At 40.1% G+C, this 15,841-nt stretch overlaps 1 protein-coding gene across 1 annotated transcript in view; it reads left to right on the plus strand.

Moving 5' to 3' along the window:
* Positions 1–8,769, plus strand: part of LOC100557193 (cytochrome P450 2U1) — a 31,232-nt gene extending 22,463 nt beyond the window's left edge. The window contains exons 3-5 of the mRNA XM_062982803.1: positions 589–750; positions 3,214–3,381; positions 5,345–8,769. Coding sequence (XP_062838873.1) covers positions 589–750; positions 3,214–3,381; positions 5,345–5,523 — 509 coding nt within the window. The 3' untranslated portion in view covers positions 5,524–8,769. The remainder of the gene's footprint in view (positions 1–588; positions 751–3,213; positions 3,382–5,344) is intronic.
* The last annotated feature ends 7,072 nt before the right edge of the window (positions 8,770–15,841 follow it).

Here is a 15,841-nt window from a genome sequence, read left to right on the forward strand (position 1 = left end):
TGGCTTAGAAATGGAGATGAGCGCCAACCCCCAGAGTCAGACATGACTAGACTTAACGTCAGGGGAAACCTTTACCTATTAATGCAACTAATTGCTTAAATCAATCCCTCCTAACTATGACCATTACTTTAAAGGAAATACAGGTGAAGAAGAACCCACTTTGCAGTGATATATCAGCCTTTTCCCTTTCTGGAACAGTAATATAAATGGCATTGTATTTCCACACAGCTAAAGTCAGGCAAAGTTACTTTTGGAGCAATTACAGCTCCTTGAATCTGCCCATCAGCATTATCATTGGCCATGTTGACTGGGGGATTCTAGATAAAAAAGTAACTTTCCCCAGCTCTGCCCATCTTAGGCCCCTTCTACACTGTCATATAATCCATATTATCAAAGCAAATAATGCACATTATCTGCTTAGAACTGGGTTATACGAGTCTACACTGCCATATAATTTAGTTCAAAGCAGATATCTGGATTTTATCCGGCAGTGTCAAAGGGGATATAGCTAATTTATTTGTTATGGCTCCAGACAGTTCAATTACTACTTCTTCTTATGCCGACCTTCCTGTATTTTCTTTTGCATAGAAAAGGTTCAGGCAGAAATTGACTTGGTCATTGGACGAGAGAGGCCTCCTTCTCTTGCAGACAAGGCGCAGATGCCCTTCACAGAAGCCACCATCATGGAAGTCCAAAGGATGACAGTCGTCGTGCCTCTTTCTATTCCTCGAATGGCATCAGAAACGACAAGTGAGTATAACTAACTCATAGTTACATAGATGTATCTCTTTTAGGGAGAAGTTGATCTTAACTATGTACACTGGAGAGGAACCGGGAAATAATTGATTAAAATATATATTATTACATCTCCCAGTATTTCCCAGATTAGGAATTTTGGGAGATACAGTCCAAAAAAGTAAGTTTCCCAACTTCTGTGCAGGGAAAAATGGAAAGTTGAAATTTGAAGAAAAAAAATCTGCTTCTCTTTCTTCTGCTATAAGGTTAACTGATCCAGCTGTTTGTGACATCTGGACTTTTAATTTGAATTGGAGCTGATATACTATCTGCAGCTATGCTGGATAAATCCTATATATATTTATAGCAGAAGATGTAAATTATGTTTCACCAACAAAACAAGTCTGCTTTTATTGTTCTCTCAACTCAGAATTTGGTTCCAAGAAAAGATGTAAGTCTTAAATCCGTAGCAATAGGAACTTATTTTATTTTAGAGGCATTAGGCTTGTATTTGGGAGCCATTTAGCGTAGTGGTTTAAGCATGTGTTAATGCTCCATAATGACACTTTTCTCATTTTTCTTCCTCTTGGAACACCCTGTTTAGTATGTCAAACTGTTAATTAGGATTTTTTTGCTTTTTCTGATTTAATGGCACCATGTTTCCCCCCAAATAATGCATAACAAAAGTGAGAAATGGACAGCAAACCAGATGTTGAAGCGCCACTTCCTGCATTCTTCATTACTGGCACTGTTGCTAGGGCTTATGGGATGGTTGAGTAACATCTAAAGAGTCCCATAATTTTCATTCCTTGTGTAGAAGAAAATAATCTTCAGTTTCTGACCTCCACTGTGCTTTGTCTAGATTTTTCCAATTTATTGTACTGCCGTGTGTTCAAAAGAAATCCCTGTATTACCTACTCAGTGGAGATAACACGAGGTCCCTCCTGCCACCCCAATGTGTTCTGATTGGGAGAAGAAATGAAGTGGGAATGCAACCTAAGAACATAGCATTTAGCTTTGAATGTAACAAGAGACAACGGTGTTTGCAAACAAAGCCTCCAATACAGTGTTGTGTGTATGTTTTTAATGATTGTTTTTATTGATGTTGATGTTTTTACTGGGATAATTGTTTTATTGCTTTGTTACTGTTATTTGTTTGTTTTATCGGGCCAGGCCCCATGTAAGCCGCCCCGAGTCCCTTCGGGGAGATGGGGCGGGGTATAAAAATAAAGTTGTTATTATTATTATTATTATTATTATTATTATTATTATTATTATTATTATTATTATTATTATGTTGGCAGTGTGATCTTTAGACAGCAGAGGTCATGGGGAGCTTTTTTTCAGAGGATGGATCGTTTAGTTTGCTACGGGTTCAATATCCCTTATCAAGAATTCCAAAATTCAGACTATCTCAAAATCCAAAATGTTGCACTAGGTTGGATTAGAGAGTAATACCTTTGTTTCCAATCATTCGGTGAACACAATTCTTTCATGTACACAATTATTTTTTTAAAATATGTACAAAATAAAGTTTATAATTTTGTGTTTAGATTCGGGCCCCATCTCTAAGATACCCCATTTTGTATGTACAGTATGTGCGAATTCAGGCATTCCAAAATACTTCTAGTCCCAAGGATAGTTAACCTACACTGACTTCACTAATTTAGAACAGGTTTTCGGTACTAAAGACGAAGAGGAGTTTTGCCAGAAACCAGTTTTGCACTCAGGCAGACCCTTATCTAGTCCTTTTCAGCTTCAAGGAGGAAAATCAGAGGCAAAACAATGAAGAATGGACTGTGATCAGACTTGAGTGCGTGGACTGTGGTCCATTTCTCCACATCTAGTGATTTGTAAATAGGCTGTTAATTAGTTACTTTTTCAGCAAGTCACCTAGGTCTTGTTTTGCACTGCAATAAATTTTGCAATGTCCCTTCATAGACATTTATACCACATTTGAATTGGATGACATTCTTGAGTTGCAAACATATTTGAAACAGGAAAACCTATGACAACTAGAGTCTTGGAGGCTTTAATGGTTTATTTTTATCCCTTGGTATATTTTATTGGTAGTTTTTTATCCCTTTGTGGATATGTTCAGAAATGCAGAATTATATTCTGGTGATGCCAAAAAAATGATTTACACCACCCACCCACTCACCCACACTTATTTTTCAGTGAATAGGGTTTATATATTATTTTACCTGCTGCCATTATTTTTAGCTATGGGTTTTTAGCAGTTTGGCTTATTTTATTAGCTCTTTCTGCCTTTCAAAGCCTCATGGGGAAAAATTTCATGTGTTACCTAACACATCTAAAATGGTTTGGGCTGGATGGAGGATGTATTGATAGTACAACTTCGCTATGAGTTTTCTCCCTGAAACCTTTGAAAGAAAGAGAGAAAGAATATTCATTGGAATAATTATTTCCACAACTGTAACGCTATTTCTTAAACTCATTGCTTGCTTGTCTTTTAAGAGCTCCAGGGCTACACTATTCCAAAGGGCAGCGTAATCATTCCTAACTTGTGGTCAGTGCACCGAGATCCCAAGATCTGGGAGAAACCAGACGATTTCCACCCGGCAAGGTTTCTGGACGAAAATGGCCAGCTCCTCAAAAAAGAAACGTTCATTCCTTTTGGAATCGGTAATTATTTAACTTCTTTCTTTAATTAAGATTGTGAGGACAATTGCATCTGTGGCATAGTAGGACATCTTTAAAAACACACATATCGTATGTTTTGCTGGCATGTGTGTATTCCAAAAGTCTGGAACATCTGTTTGCTTATTTCTGACTCAAGTATGTAGGATACAGATTTTACTAAGGGCTGCCTACCTTTCCTGTACTTCTGCAATTTGAGGGAGTTTGAGCAAAGGGGAAAAAAACCTAAAGATTAAAACTTCCACTCCCCCCACTTTTATTTATTGCTTTGTATTGTTTCAGAGTGAATGGCCCCTTCTACACCGCTGTATAAAAGTCACATTATCTGCTTTGAACTGGATTATATGGCAGTGGTCGACTAAGATAATCCAATTCAAATCAGATAATGTGGAATTTCTGCTTTGATAACCTGGATTATCTGGCTGTGAAGAAGAGACCTACATCTTTACAACATGAAAGCCTCCGTCATAATTTCCTTTCTGTTCCTCTTACTCCTACCTGTATTCTCATTCTATATTTAGTCCATACTATGAAGCAACGGGAATCTTTTAAAAACAGATTTTTAAGTACTAAAGAAAAAAAGAAAAACATAAAAGAGGGAGAAAAAGGGAAGGAGGAAATTTGTATATTGAGGTAAGCATACACATTATATGAGGGTTGTGAGTACAAGAGACTCTGTGTGTGTGTGTTTCAACTAGTACAAAGATCTGAAGCCAGACTGCTTACAGGGACAAGTTGTAGGGAACATACGACCCCCTTCTTAAAGCAGCTCCATTGGCTGCCAATTTGCTTCCGGGCGCAATTCAAAGTGCAGGTTATCACCTACCAAGCCCTATACGGCTTGGGTCCTGCCTATTTACGTGATCGCATCTCTCCCTATGAACCTGTCCGGAGCTAGAGAGGCCCTCCTCTCGATCCCACCTCTCTCACAAGTGAGGTTGGTGGGGACGAGGGAGAGGGCCTTCTCGATAGTAGCCCCCCGACTCTGGAATACTCTCCCCAAGGAAATAAGACAAGCACCCACCTTGTTAATCTTCAGGAAGGAGCTAAAAACTTGTCTATTTAAGCAAGCCTTTGAGAATGGCTAGACTGTATTGGAAACTATCAGACATGATTTGGAATGACCATGAGATCGTTAATTATAACTTGACAATAGGAATGGCAGGTTTAAACTGTGATATATATTTAAATTGTTTTTAAAGGACAAATAGCTTTTTAATGGTTATTTATAAATACTTATGCTATTTGAACTGGGGAGTGGGGTGAGCTCTTGCTGTTAGGCTCAGCTTCTGGCAACCTAGCAATTCAAAAACATGCAAATATGAGTAGATCAATAAGTACCGCTTCTACGGGAGGTAACAGCGCTCCATGCAGTCATGCTGGCAACATGACTAGGAGGTGTCTATGGACAACGCTGGCTCTTCGGCTTAGAAATGGAGATGAGTACACCCCCCCCCCCCGGAGTCGGACACGGTTAATGTCAGGGGAATCCTTTACCTTTACGCTATTTTAAATTGTACTAAATGATAATTGTATACTGTTATTGTTGTTTATTATGTACTGCTTATTTTTGTATTTGTTGCTTGCTGTAAGCCACCCCGAGTCCCTTCGGGGAACAGGGGGCAGGGTATAAATAAAATGTATTATTATTATTTTCTGCATTTAAAAATACCTTTTTTGAATGCATTTTTAATGCTTTGTGCATGTTTTTCAGTGGGATGTATTCTAGCTGTGTTTGCATTTTCAAAATTTACACATGAGAACTTGCTTATTTTATTCTCAAAAAGGTGTGCTTGATATCACAGTGGGTGCTGGCTACTGCAAAAATGGATACTTTCATGGATGCTTCTTTTCCATTCTTACTCATCTACTTAATCACAAACTATTCCTACTCTGAGCTGTGAAGGGTTGTGTTTTTCATTTCTCTTCCATCTCATTACTTTTGCAGGGAGGCGTGTCTGTATGGGAGAACAACTAGCTAAGATGGAGCTCTTTTTGATGCTTGTGAGTCTCCTGCAAACTTTCACTTTTCAATTTCCCGAAGATGCAAAGAAGCCACCAATGGAAGGAAGATTTGGCCTAACGTTGGCTCCATTTCCATACAACATAATTGCCTTAAAAAGATGAAGGAACCTCGGTCCAGAATGATGCATGAAGCTTGTAATATTCCTATGAAATTCAGGGCTATGTATGAATTGTATTTCACTAACACAGTCACCAACCCTTGCGTGAGGGTTTGGGGGTCTTTCCGCTAACAGGGTGTCCAAAGCTCATAAAGCACTTTCCCCTTCACCTGGGGACTCTTTCATGTGTGGAAAACTTTTGTCTATGAGAAACCAAACAAAGTTTGTAGTTCTCAAGATTTGCAGTGTAACTGTAGAAAGTTGAATAGGAATCGAGTGGCACTTTTTTATTAGTTTAGGAACAAATGGGGAAGAAAACTTGAAAAGCAAAGTAATGGATGATGATAGCAGATGAAAATCAAGGCTCATAAAGCACTTTCTCCATAGCCTGTAGGGGAAAAAAACTTTTATGTGAAAAGAAGCACTTTCTAGTCCTAAAAGAACTGCAGTGCAACTGTATAAACAATTGGATAGGAATCGAGAGGCACTTTATATTAAATTAGGAGCAAATGGTGAAGAAAAGTGAAAATCAAAGCTATGAATGATGATAGCAAGTGAAAATCAATAGCACTGAAAGCAGCTTTGTATTTGCCTATCTCTTTCATATAAGAATTTTGACACACTTTTGAAAGAATTCATTAAAGTACAGTACTCTTTTTTTTCTTTTCCTACTAGTCAGATTTCTAGCCACCTTCACTGTGAAAAAAGAAATCTTGTGTACCCACAGATTCAAGTGCTGATTCAGTCCTCAGGCTTGAAATTCCCGAGTTTCAGGCAAACTGAATGCTTAAAAAATAATAGTGCATTGTTTGCACACCAGTTCAATGACATGGGCATTTTATTGTCTCCAAAAATAAAAAATATTTAGGATTTAAATGTAGAAGATCTGCTCCAGGGTCTTCCACATGGGTTAATGATGTCACTGGTTCTAGACAATCTGCATTATGCATTAGCTGAATTCATCTTCAGTTCTGGAGAACTTGATTTCAGTTGGGATTGTGGTACGCATGAGATTGGAAGGAAGTGGTTGGACATCCACAGCTCACACCATATTTGCCTATGACCTGAGATTTATTTCATTATGTCCCTGTGCACTATTATGAAAACAGGATTTTTTTATGTTGGGGGGGGGGGGGGGGCGCGGCGGAATAATATGTGTTCTTGACTTACCTGTATTGTGAGTTTAACATAGAGCTGAACTTCATAGAGAACTTCAGCTAACTTGTAGCATCTGTTTAGGTTTTAGCAGACGTGTTTATGTCAGCTTCTAACAAACTGATGCTCTCCAGATTTTTGGATTACATAAAATTACTGTAATAAAAAAATCTGGAGTGTGTCTGATGAAGGAAGGCTGTACAGGGTGGGCCAAGAGTCACAAAAAGTGTTCGATATTTATTAACTCCTTTATTTTTTTTGTTTTTAATTTGCAATGCCATAGCAACATATATACTAAAGTAAAGGTTAAGGGTTCCCCTTGACATTAAGTCTAGTCATGTCCAACTCTGGGGATTGGTGCTCATCTCCATTTCTAAGCCAAAGAGCCGCCATTGTCCGTAAACATCTCTTGGGTCATGTGGCCAGCATGACTGCATGGAGTGCCGTTACCTTCCCGCTGGAGCAGTACCTATTGATCTACTCACGTTTCAATGTTTGCGAACTGCTAGGTTGGCAGAGGGTGGTGCAGCGGATTAAACCGCTTAGCTACTGAACTTGCTGACTGAAAGATCGGTGGTTGGAATCCAGACAGTGGCGTGAACTCCCGCTGTTAGCCCCAACTTCAGCCAACCTAGCAGTTTGAAAATATGCAAATGTGAGTAGATCAATAGGTACCGCTCCGGCGGGAAGTTAACGGTGCTCCATGCAGTCATGCCGGCCACATGACCTTGAAGGTGTCTACGGACAACATCAGCTCTTCAGCTTAGAAATGGAGATGAGCACCAACCCCCAGAGTAGGACACGACTAGACTTAATGCCAGGGGAAAACCTTTACCTTTACCTTAGGTTGGTAGAAGCTGAGTCTAACGACGGGAGCTCACCCCGCTCTGTGGATTCAAACCGCCCACCTTTCAGTCAGCAAGTTCCACAGCTCATGCAGTTTAACCCGCTGCACCATCGTGGCCCATTATACACTATACATAGAAAATTACATTATGTGTAAAATCTTTTCTAATCCCACCCCCCAAAAAAGCTGACACCTTTATGACTTTTGGTCCACCCTGTACATTTCAAACAGTCCAGTTCCAAACAATTTGGAAAGTGTCCTTTACAAGATTAAAAATAACTTCATACTGGCTGATTTTACTGTATGCAGGATAAAGCCTTATCCTAATGTTCTCCCTGCCTTTCCTTCTCTTAACCATGCAAGACTATGAAAGTAGAAATTATGATGCATGTTTCATGTTAGCCAGGAACATTTTCCTGGTTCTTGTTAGTGAATTTAAAGCATGAAATTAGGTGAGTGCATTGCTTCGCTATGGTGGCTGTTGGGATCTGAGAGTTAATGCACTTTCATAATGGTCACCTGAGAAAACGACAGGTAAATAACAATACCACTGCATGTGTATCATACATGTGTTCCCTGGGAAGGGAAACCATACTGCCAAACTTCCGGCTGGCCTTTCTAGCAGGGGATGCCCCATTACATTGTAAATACAGGGCTCATTTTTAATTCATTGTTAGAGAGAACAGTGATGTGGTACTAAAGTAGCAAAAACCAACATACAGACTATAAAGCATTGTACAGAAATGAGCAATAGCAAGCATTTAATTTGGGTTTGCCTTTAAGGGAGATGGTGCTGACATCCTTAGACATTTTTCAATCTTCAGTAGCAGAGCTAAAACTGCACTTTCTGGCTTTAAACTGAACAATCTTAGAATGACAAAACGTGTAAGAAACAAAACGTATAGCTAAGCTGGTGATGCAACTGATCTTTTATATGGCATGCAAGGCCTCTCATAACAAGCCAGTCTTTTAATGAAGCACTTTATATTCTTTCTTCCTCTTGATCCAAAGATCTTCATTTCTCTTTTAATAGGCTTGAATGGCCTCACCAATGATGATGTATATGTAGCTTGCTGATGTTTCTTTTGCATCGCTTTGAATTTGAGTATGAAGGATTGGATTACTGGCTAAAGCTAGCATTGAGACCATTGCTCTTTTTTAAAAGGTGCCTATATTTCTACAAACAGACTGAGATCTGTCTCTCAGTGTAAATCTTTGTCTAAATTAAACTTTTTAATTAAAAAAGCATGACTGCCTGGAGATTAATTATTGCTTAAAATGGGTTCTTCCTAGGTATTAGGAATATTCTTTTACTCTAGGTGTTTCCTTTCCGTACTTTTCTTGGTGCTTTCTGCCAATATTTCTGATGTTTTGGTCCACTATACTACAGACCTGGTAAGTACACTAAAAGAAGGTACTTTAAAAGTTTTGGTAACCTGTTAGTCATAACCTGTTGGAAACATAGCCTTTTGGAAAGGAATGACTTCCAGAGAAGAGCTAAAAACTCATTTGAGTGAATCTTTTCTTTAGTGGTAAATATCCACTAGCATTCATAGAAGGCAATGTGGTTTCAGTTATTAGACTGAACCCATTGTCTCTGATCTGTTAGGAACAGAGGTATGCCAAATGCACAAAAATATAACAGAGTTTCAGAAGTGTTATTTTTAGTTGCCCAAAAAACATTTACTCTCCCTTAAAACATATTGGTTTAAATCAGTGGTTCCCAACCTTTTTTTTTTTTAACCAGGGCCCACTTGATCAGGACCCACTTTGACCAGGGTCCACTTTGACCAAGTCCCACTTCACCAGAGCCCACCTGAACAGGGACTACTTGACCAGGGACCACTTGACTGGGGACCACTTTGACCAGGGACCACTCTCCAACATTAGTACCAAAAAGGTTACGAATCAGTTTTTGGTCAACTTTAGATTCAGTTTGGATGTTTGGGGTGCTGATTCAGAAAATTGCATTGGATAGACCACATGAGCTCTAGATTCTGAAACAGAACATTTGCCATCCAGTAGTTGCCATCTGCTTGCCCACAGAAAACCATATTTAATAATCTAGATCTGACACAGTCTATCCAATGCAATGGTCAGCTCTGCGGAAAGGGGTGGAAATAAAATTAAATAAAATAAAGGAGGAGGTTCGTGGACTAGATTTTCATTATCTGCTGGGCTGTGGCCCACAGGTTGAGAACCACTGGTTTAAATCATGCTCTCAAGAGACAAAATGAAGTAGTCTTCCTTCAAATAACGTAGTTGGTTTACTTACAAACTTCATATATTCAGCATACAGGTACATTGCTTATAAATCCAGTCACAAATAGATTTGTTTATCTGAGTAGGTAACAGGGCATCTTAGAATCAACAGTCTAAAGCATCTCTCAGAGTCTAATGGAATCTGTATATTCTGACAGTCTAATGGCATCTTGTGGTGTCTGAGAGTCTAGAATCATAGAATCGTAGAGTTGGAAGAGACCTCACGGGCCATCCAGTCCAACCCCCTGCAAGAAGCAGGAAAATCTCATTCAAAGCACACCCGATAGATGGCCATCCAGCCTCTGCTTAAAAGCCTCCAAAGAAGGAGCCTCCACCACAGTCCGGGGCAGAGAGTTCCACTGCTGAACAGCTCTCACAGTGAGGAAGTTCTTCCTGATGTTCTGGTGGAATCTCCTTTTTATAGCATTTGTCTCTAAAAAAGGAGTCTCAGGTCTGAATAGTCCCAGATCTGGGTCACATGATCTGTTGTCCCCACAACATAGAGTTAAGGTAAACTGCATACCAATACACACACCAATACAGTAAGCAATCTGGATTACATAGATAACAAATAACTAGTATAGGAGGCTTATAGAAGGTTTCTATTTCCAACAAAAAGATAACCAGTTACTGTTTTTGTTCCCTGCATTGTTAATTTTTAAGGAAGGACATTATTCCTCTTTGGATTATAACGGTAAAGTAACGTAAATATGCCTTTGTTGTTAGAGAATTATATTATAGTCGACCCTTTGAAGATTTTATTAAAATGTTCTGCCTAGGAATCTCTAGGTACTCTAATGCAACTCTGGAAATTGATCATTAGATCACGTTGAAGGATGTAGAGCAGACATGGGCAAACTCCCACAATTCCTACCTTTCTGTTCCAAAACACCCGGAGGGTCTAAGTTTGCCCATGCCTGCTCTAGAGATTCTAGAGACAATACCACTAGATTCTCTATAGTCACCTTCCAGATGGAAGACTGATATCACGTATAATGCTCCAAATGCAAGACTAGATCTTGGACATCTGCTGACTTCAGCTCTAGGTAAAAATCTCTCAAGTGTTTTAGAACAGGAATAGGGGAATGTATTAGCTGAACCCACATCATCAAGGCTAATAGGAAAACTGGGCCAAATGGTAACACAAAATTCCCTAGATCGCTAGGAGGGAAGCACATTCTCAAGAAGAATAAGAGAAGCATCACAAACCAGAAGACAGTATAATTTATATAACTGGCCAAAAAATAAAATCAATTTAAACATACCAATATGTATATTGCACCAAGATGCCATTTCTGCTATTTCGAGCATGGTTTTTTTACATCCCGATCTTAAGATCATGCACTTGAAAGAAGTGCAATCAAAGATGACTTTGATCCCAAGTAAATTAGGATGGGAGAGGGGCAATTTCCGGATGCTCGGGAGATAGCCATCTGTCAAACAGAAATGTTATTTTGTGAAGTTTTTAAATCTCTAGTTATTAAGAGACACTATCAAGAGTGTGAGAACCCCACTGGATCACATTAATGATCTATCTAGGCCAACTAGCCTCCCTTTTCCTATAATGTTAAGTTATAGCAATACCTATAGAAGGCTTGCAGGCAAGGCTTTATTGCACTTGCTTATTTCCGTACATATGTGTATGAACACACAAGTACACATACATTATTGCATCCAATCTTTCGGGGCACCAACTACCACATAAATTTGCTACCAGGTATAAGGCTTAGAGTAGTAGTAGTACTAATATATTTATTACCCACCTCTCCCTGCCTCTCGAGGTGGGGCACAGCATTGTTAAAACAAGAGATACAATACTATTAGGTAATACACACATGACTTAAATACAACTTAAAGTCCACTGATGAAATGCAGATTAAAATTCACAACTTCATCAGGTAGTATAGGCTTCATTACAGTGTTATTTTATTTTACTGCCTGGCAAACATTCCTTAAATGGATCCGCAGCTAATTAAGAAGCATTGAAAAATATACCACTGGTTAAAAGAAGATGAGAACATAGCATCCCTCTTTTATAATTTTATATAATTATTTTTATGGGATCACTAGCATGATCTCTAATGCTAGAGGGTACATTTACATTGTGGGATGAATGCATTTTGACATCACTTTAACTGCCACGGCTCAATGCTATGGAATCATGGAAGTTGTTTGATGAAGTACCAGCTCTCTTCGGGAGAGAAGGCTAAAGACCTTGTAAAACTGTAATTCCCATTATTCCGTAGCCTTGAGCCATGGCAGTAGAAGAGGTTTTAAATTGCATTCATTCTACCGGGTATATACTCCCCTAGAGACAATTATGGGTAAACAACTTGATTTCGACTAGGAAGAATTATGAAGATGAGCACATACCTATTCTGCATGCTGTAGAATCACAACTTTTTCATCTTCTCTAAATCCAGAACAATATGCTTTGGTCTGAATTATATTAAGAATAAGCAGAATTGAACACATAATTGCAACCAAACCAAACCAAATTTCTCAAGTTGATCCAAACCAAGTTGAAATACTTGTTCTATTTTGATTTCTGGTTTCTATTTATTGCATCCATGCCTGTTTACCAATAAATGTACCTTCAGCTTAATCTTGCCAAAATATGAATATCTTAATGAACTAATCAGGTCAACTCAGTCAAACAACTTGATTTTTATAGCTACAGACACATTGTGTCATTAGGCCATAGCAATCAGTTAAAAGTTGCCTCCATTCTTTTCGGTAAACACAAGAGATATGCTTTAAGACAGGGGTCCCCAAACTAAGGCCCGGGGGCCGGATGCGGCCCTCCAAGGTCATTTACCTGGCCCCCGCCCTCAGTTTTATAATATAATATTTTTATATCAGTTTTAATAATATAATATATTGTATATACATATAATATTGATAATAATATTATGTTATACAATATAATACTAATAGTAATACCATATAATAATATTAAGTATATGTTATATATTACATATTATATAATAGTATAGTGGTATAGTTCAATATAGTAATATATAATGCTAATATTGTGTTATGCTAATAATATATATTGTATGTACATACAGCTGCTCTGAGTCCCCTTCGGGGTGAGAAGGGTGGGATATAAATGTAGTAAATAAATAATTAATTTTAGATTTAGGCTCGGCCAAAGTCTGATATGACTTGAAGGCACACAACAACAACAATCCTAATTAACTTGACTATCTCATTGGCCAGTAGCAGGCCCACACTTTCCATTGAAATCCTGATAGTTTGATGTTGGTTAAAATTGTTTTCATTTTTAAATATTGTATTGTTTTTTCGTTGTTGTTGTTGTTGCACTACAAATAAGACATGTGCAGTATGCATAGGAATTTGTTTTGTTTTTTTTCAAATGATAATTCGGCCCCTCAACAGTCTGAAGGATTGTGGACCGGCCCTCTGCTTCAAAAGTTTGGGGACCCCTGCTTTAAGATATAGCTGTGATAGTTGGAATATCAGTATTGATAGCAAAAGTCTTCATAGAACAATAGATGTTTTCTTGGAAAAGCTTTTACAAAACTAAAGACTAAGTTGTCAGATACTTGAATCTTTCATCTTACACATAGGCAGAAAACATGAAATGCACAGTTATAGGATGGGTGACACTTCACTTGGAGATATTACATATTATAAGGAGCTAAGGCCTCTTCCAGCTGAATTGAATCCCACATTATCTGCTTTGAACTGGAATATATGGCAGTGTGGACTCAGATAACCCAGTTCAAAGCAGATATTGTAGGATTTTCTGCCTTGATATTTTGGGTTATATGGCTGTGCGGAAGGGCCCTATTGAGAGGGACGTGGGTTTAGAAAAAGAACTTTCAAAGATACTTGTAATGACTATAAGTCCCATATGTTTTGATTGACCTAAGTTGCAAATGGCCTATGTTTGAGGAAGGCCTGCGCTTGAGAGAAAATTCTGACCTTGGGTGAGTCACACCCTCTCATCCACAGAGGACATTGCACCACCTGACATCCGCCGGGAAGTAGCAGCCAACAATGAAAGGACCAAGGCATTGACATCTCTGGCCCATCCCTGTTTGCATATCAGCCAGCACGCCAATGCCTTAAATCAAGAAATAGCTTTCTAAGATCTACAGAGATACTCGCAGAAACACCTCAGCAAGCAAGAGTCCAAAAGTGGCAGGCTAAAAGCCAGAACCGCCGGATGAAAGACTCCCTCCTGGGCACACAGAAGGCCGGGCAACTTGGAAGGCGCTGAACTTGGAAGGCAACTTGGAAGGCAACTTGGAAGGAGATGCAGAGCCAACCTTAAGAAATGGGGCTACAAAGTGGAGTCCGTGACATGTGAGTGTGAAGAAAAGCAAACCACAGACCACCTATTACAAAGCAGTCTGAGCCCTGCCACATGCCCAACGGACCACCTTTTCATAGTGACACCAGAGGCACTCCAAGAGGCCAGATTCTGGTCAAAGGACATTTAGTATCATGCCAAGTTTTTAACTTTGTGCTTTTAAATACATTACAACTTATACCCTCGGTTCACTTCTGATACAATAAATGAATAAATAAATAAATAATAATAATAATAAAGACAAATCGCAATCATTCTACAATACAGGCAGTCCCCAGGTTACAGCCAAGGGAGGTTCTGTAAGTTTTTTCTTATACTGAATTTGTATGTAATTATTATTATTGACACAACAACATTATATGACACAGCAAACAAGATAGATATGGTGGATTTTGTTTCACAAAATCACAAGTCGAACACTTCCCAAGTGTCTAGGACTGTGTGATGTATTTTCGGATGATGCGTGCAGATCCCAGCAGGGTGGCCTTTTACAGTTGGCAGATTGTAATTTTGTCAATGCCTATTGTTTCCAAATGCCAGCTGAGATCTTTTGGCACGGCACCCAATAATATTATTATTGACGAAATCCATGCTGTGTCATACTCTGTCTTTGTGTCAATAATAATAATAACATACATATTCAGTATAACAAACTTCCAGAACCTTTTGTCAATAATAATAATAATAATAATAATAATAATAATAAGGCCAAGATCGAAAAATCAGCTGATGACCCAAAATGCAGACTGTGCAAGGAAGCTGACGAAACCATTGATCAGCTGCTGTAAGAAAATTGCACAGACAGACTACAAACAGAGGCACAACTGTGTGGCCCAAATGATCCATTGGAACTTATGCCTCAAGTACCACCTGCCAGCAGCAAAGAACTGGTGGGATCACAAACCAGCAAAGGTCGTGGAAAATGAACACGCAAAGATACTGTGGGACTTCCAAATCCAGACTGACAAAGTTCTGGAACACAACACACCAGACATCACAGTTGTGGAAAAGAACAAGGTTTGGATCATTGATGTTGCCATCCCAGGTGACAGTCGCATTGATGAAAAACAACAGGAAAAACTCAGCCGCTCTCAGGACCTCAAGATGGAACTTCATAGACTCTGGCAGAAACCAGTGCAGGCAGGGCCGGCCGGAGATAATTTAAAATTTAAAATATTAAGCGGGGGTGGGGAAAAGTGCCCCCCCTGCCGGCGGCGCGGGAGGCGTGGCCATGTGCCGCGGGAGGCGCATGGCCACGCCTCCCGCGGTGCCGGCGGGCCCCACCTCCCGCGACCTGGCCCTGCCTCCCGCGCTGCTCGCCCTGATCCCGCCTCTCACGCAGCGTGGGAGGCGGGGTCAGGGCGAGTAGCGTGGGAGGCGGGACCAGGGTTGGCCCCGCCTCCCGTGCTACTCACCCTCTCCCGTCTGGCCTTTTCCAGCTGGTCAGACTGCAGCAGCGGTCCCTCCAGACCGCGATCGCGGCCTGGAGGGACCTCCGCTGCAGTCTGGCCAGCTGGAAAAGGCCAGATGGGCGAGGGTGAGTAGCGCGGGAGGCGGGACCAACCCTGGCCCCGCCTCCCGTGCTACTCGCCCTGACCCCGCCTCCCACACTGCGTGGGAGGCGGGGCCAGGGCACGCTGGGCGGGAGGCGGGGCACCGCCCTGATGGTGCCCCGCCTCTCGCCCAGTGTGCCCTGGCCTGGCTGGCCTTGCCCAG

The sequence above is a fragment of the Anolis carolinensis genome, chromosome 5 (assembly GCF_035594765.1).
Source record: "Anolis carolinensis isolate JA03-04 chromosome 5, rAnoCar3.1.pri, whole genome shotgun sequence".
Classification (NCBI taxonomy): Eukaryota; Metazoa; Chordata; class Lepidosauria; order Squamata; family Dactyloidae; genus Anolis; species Anolis carolinensis.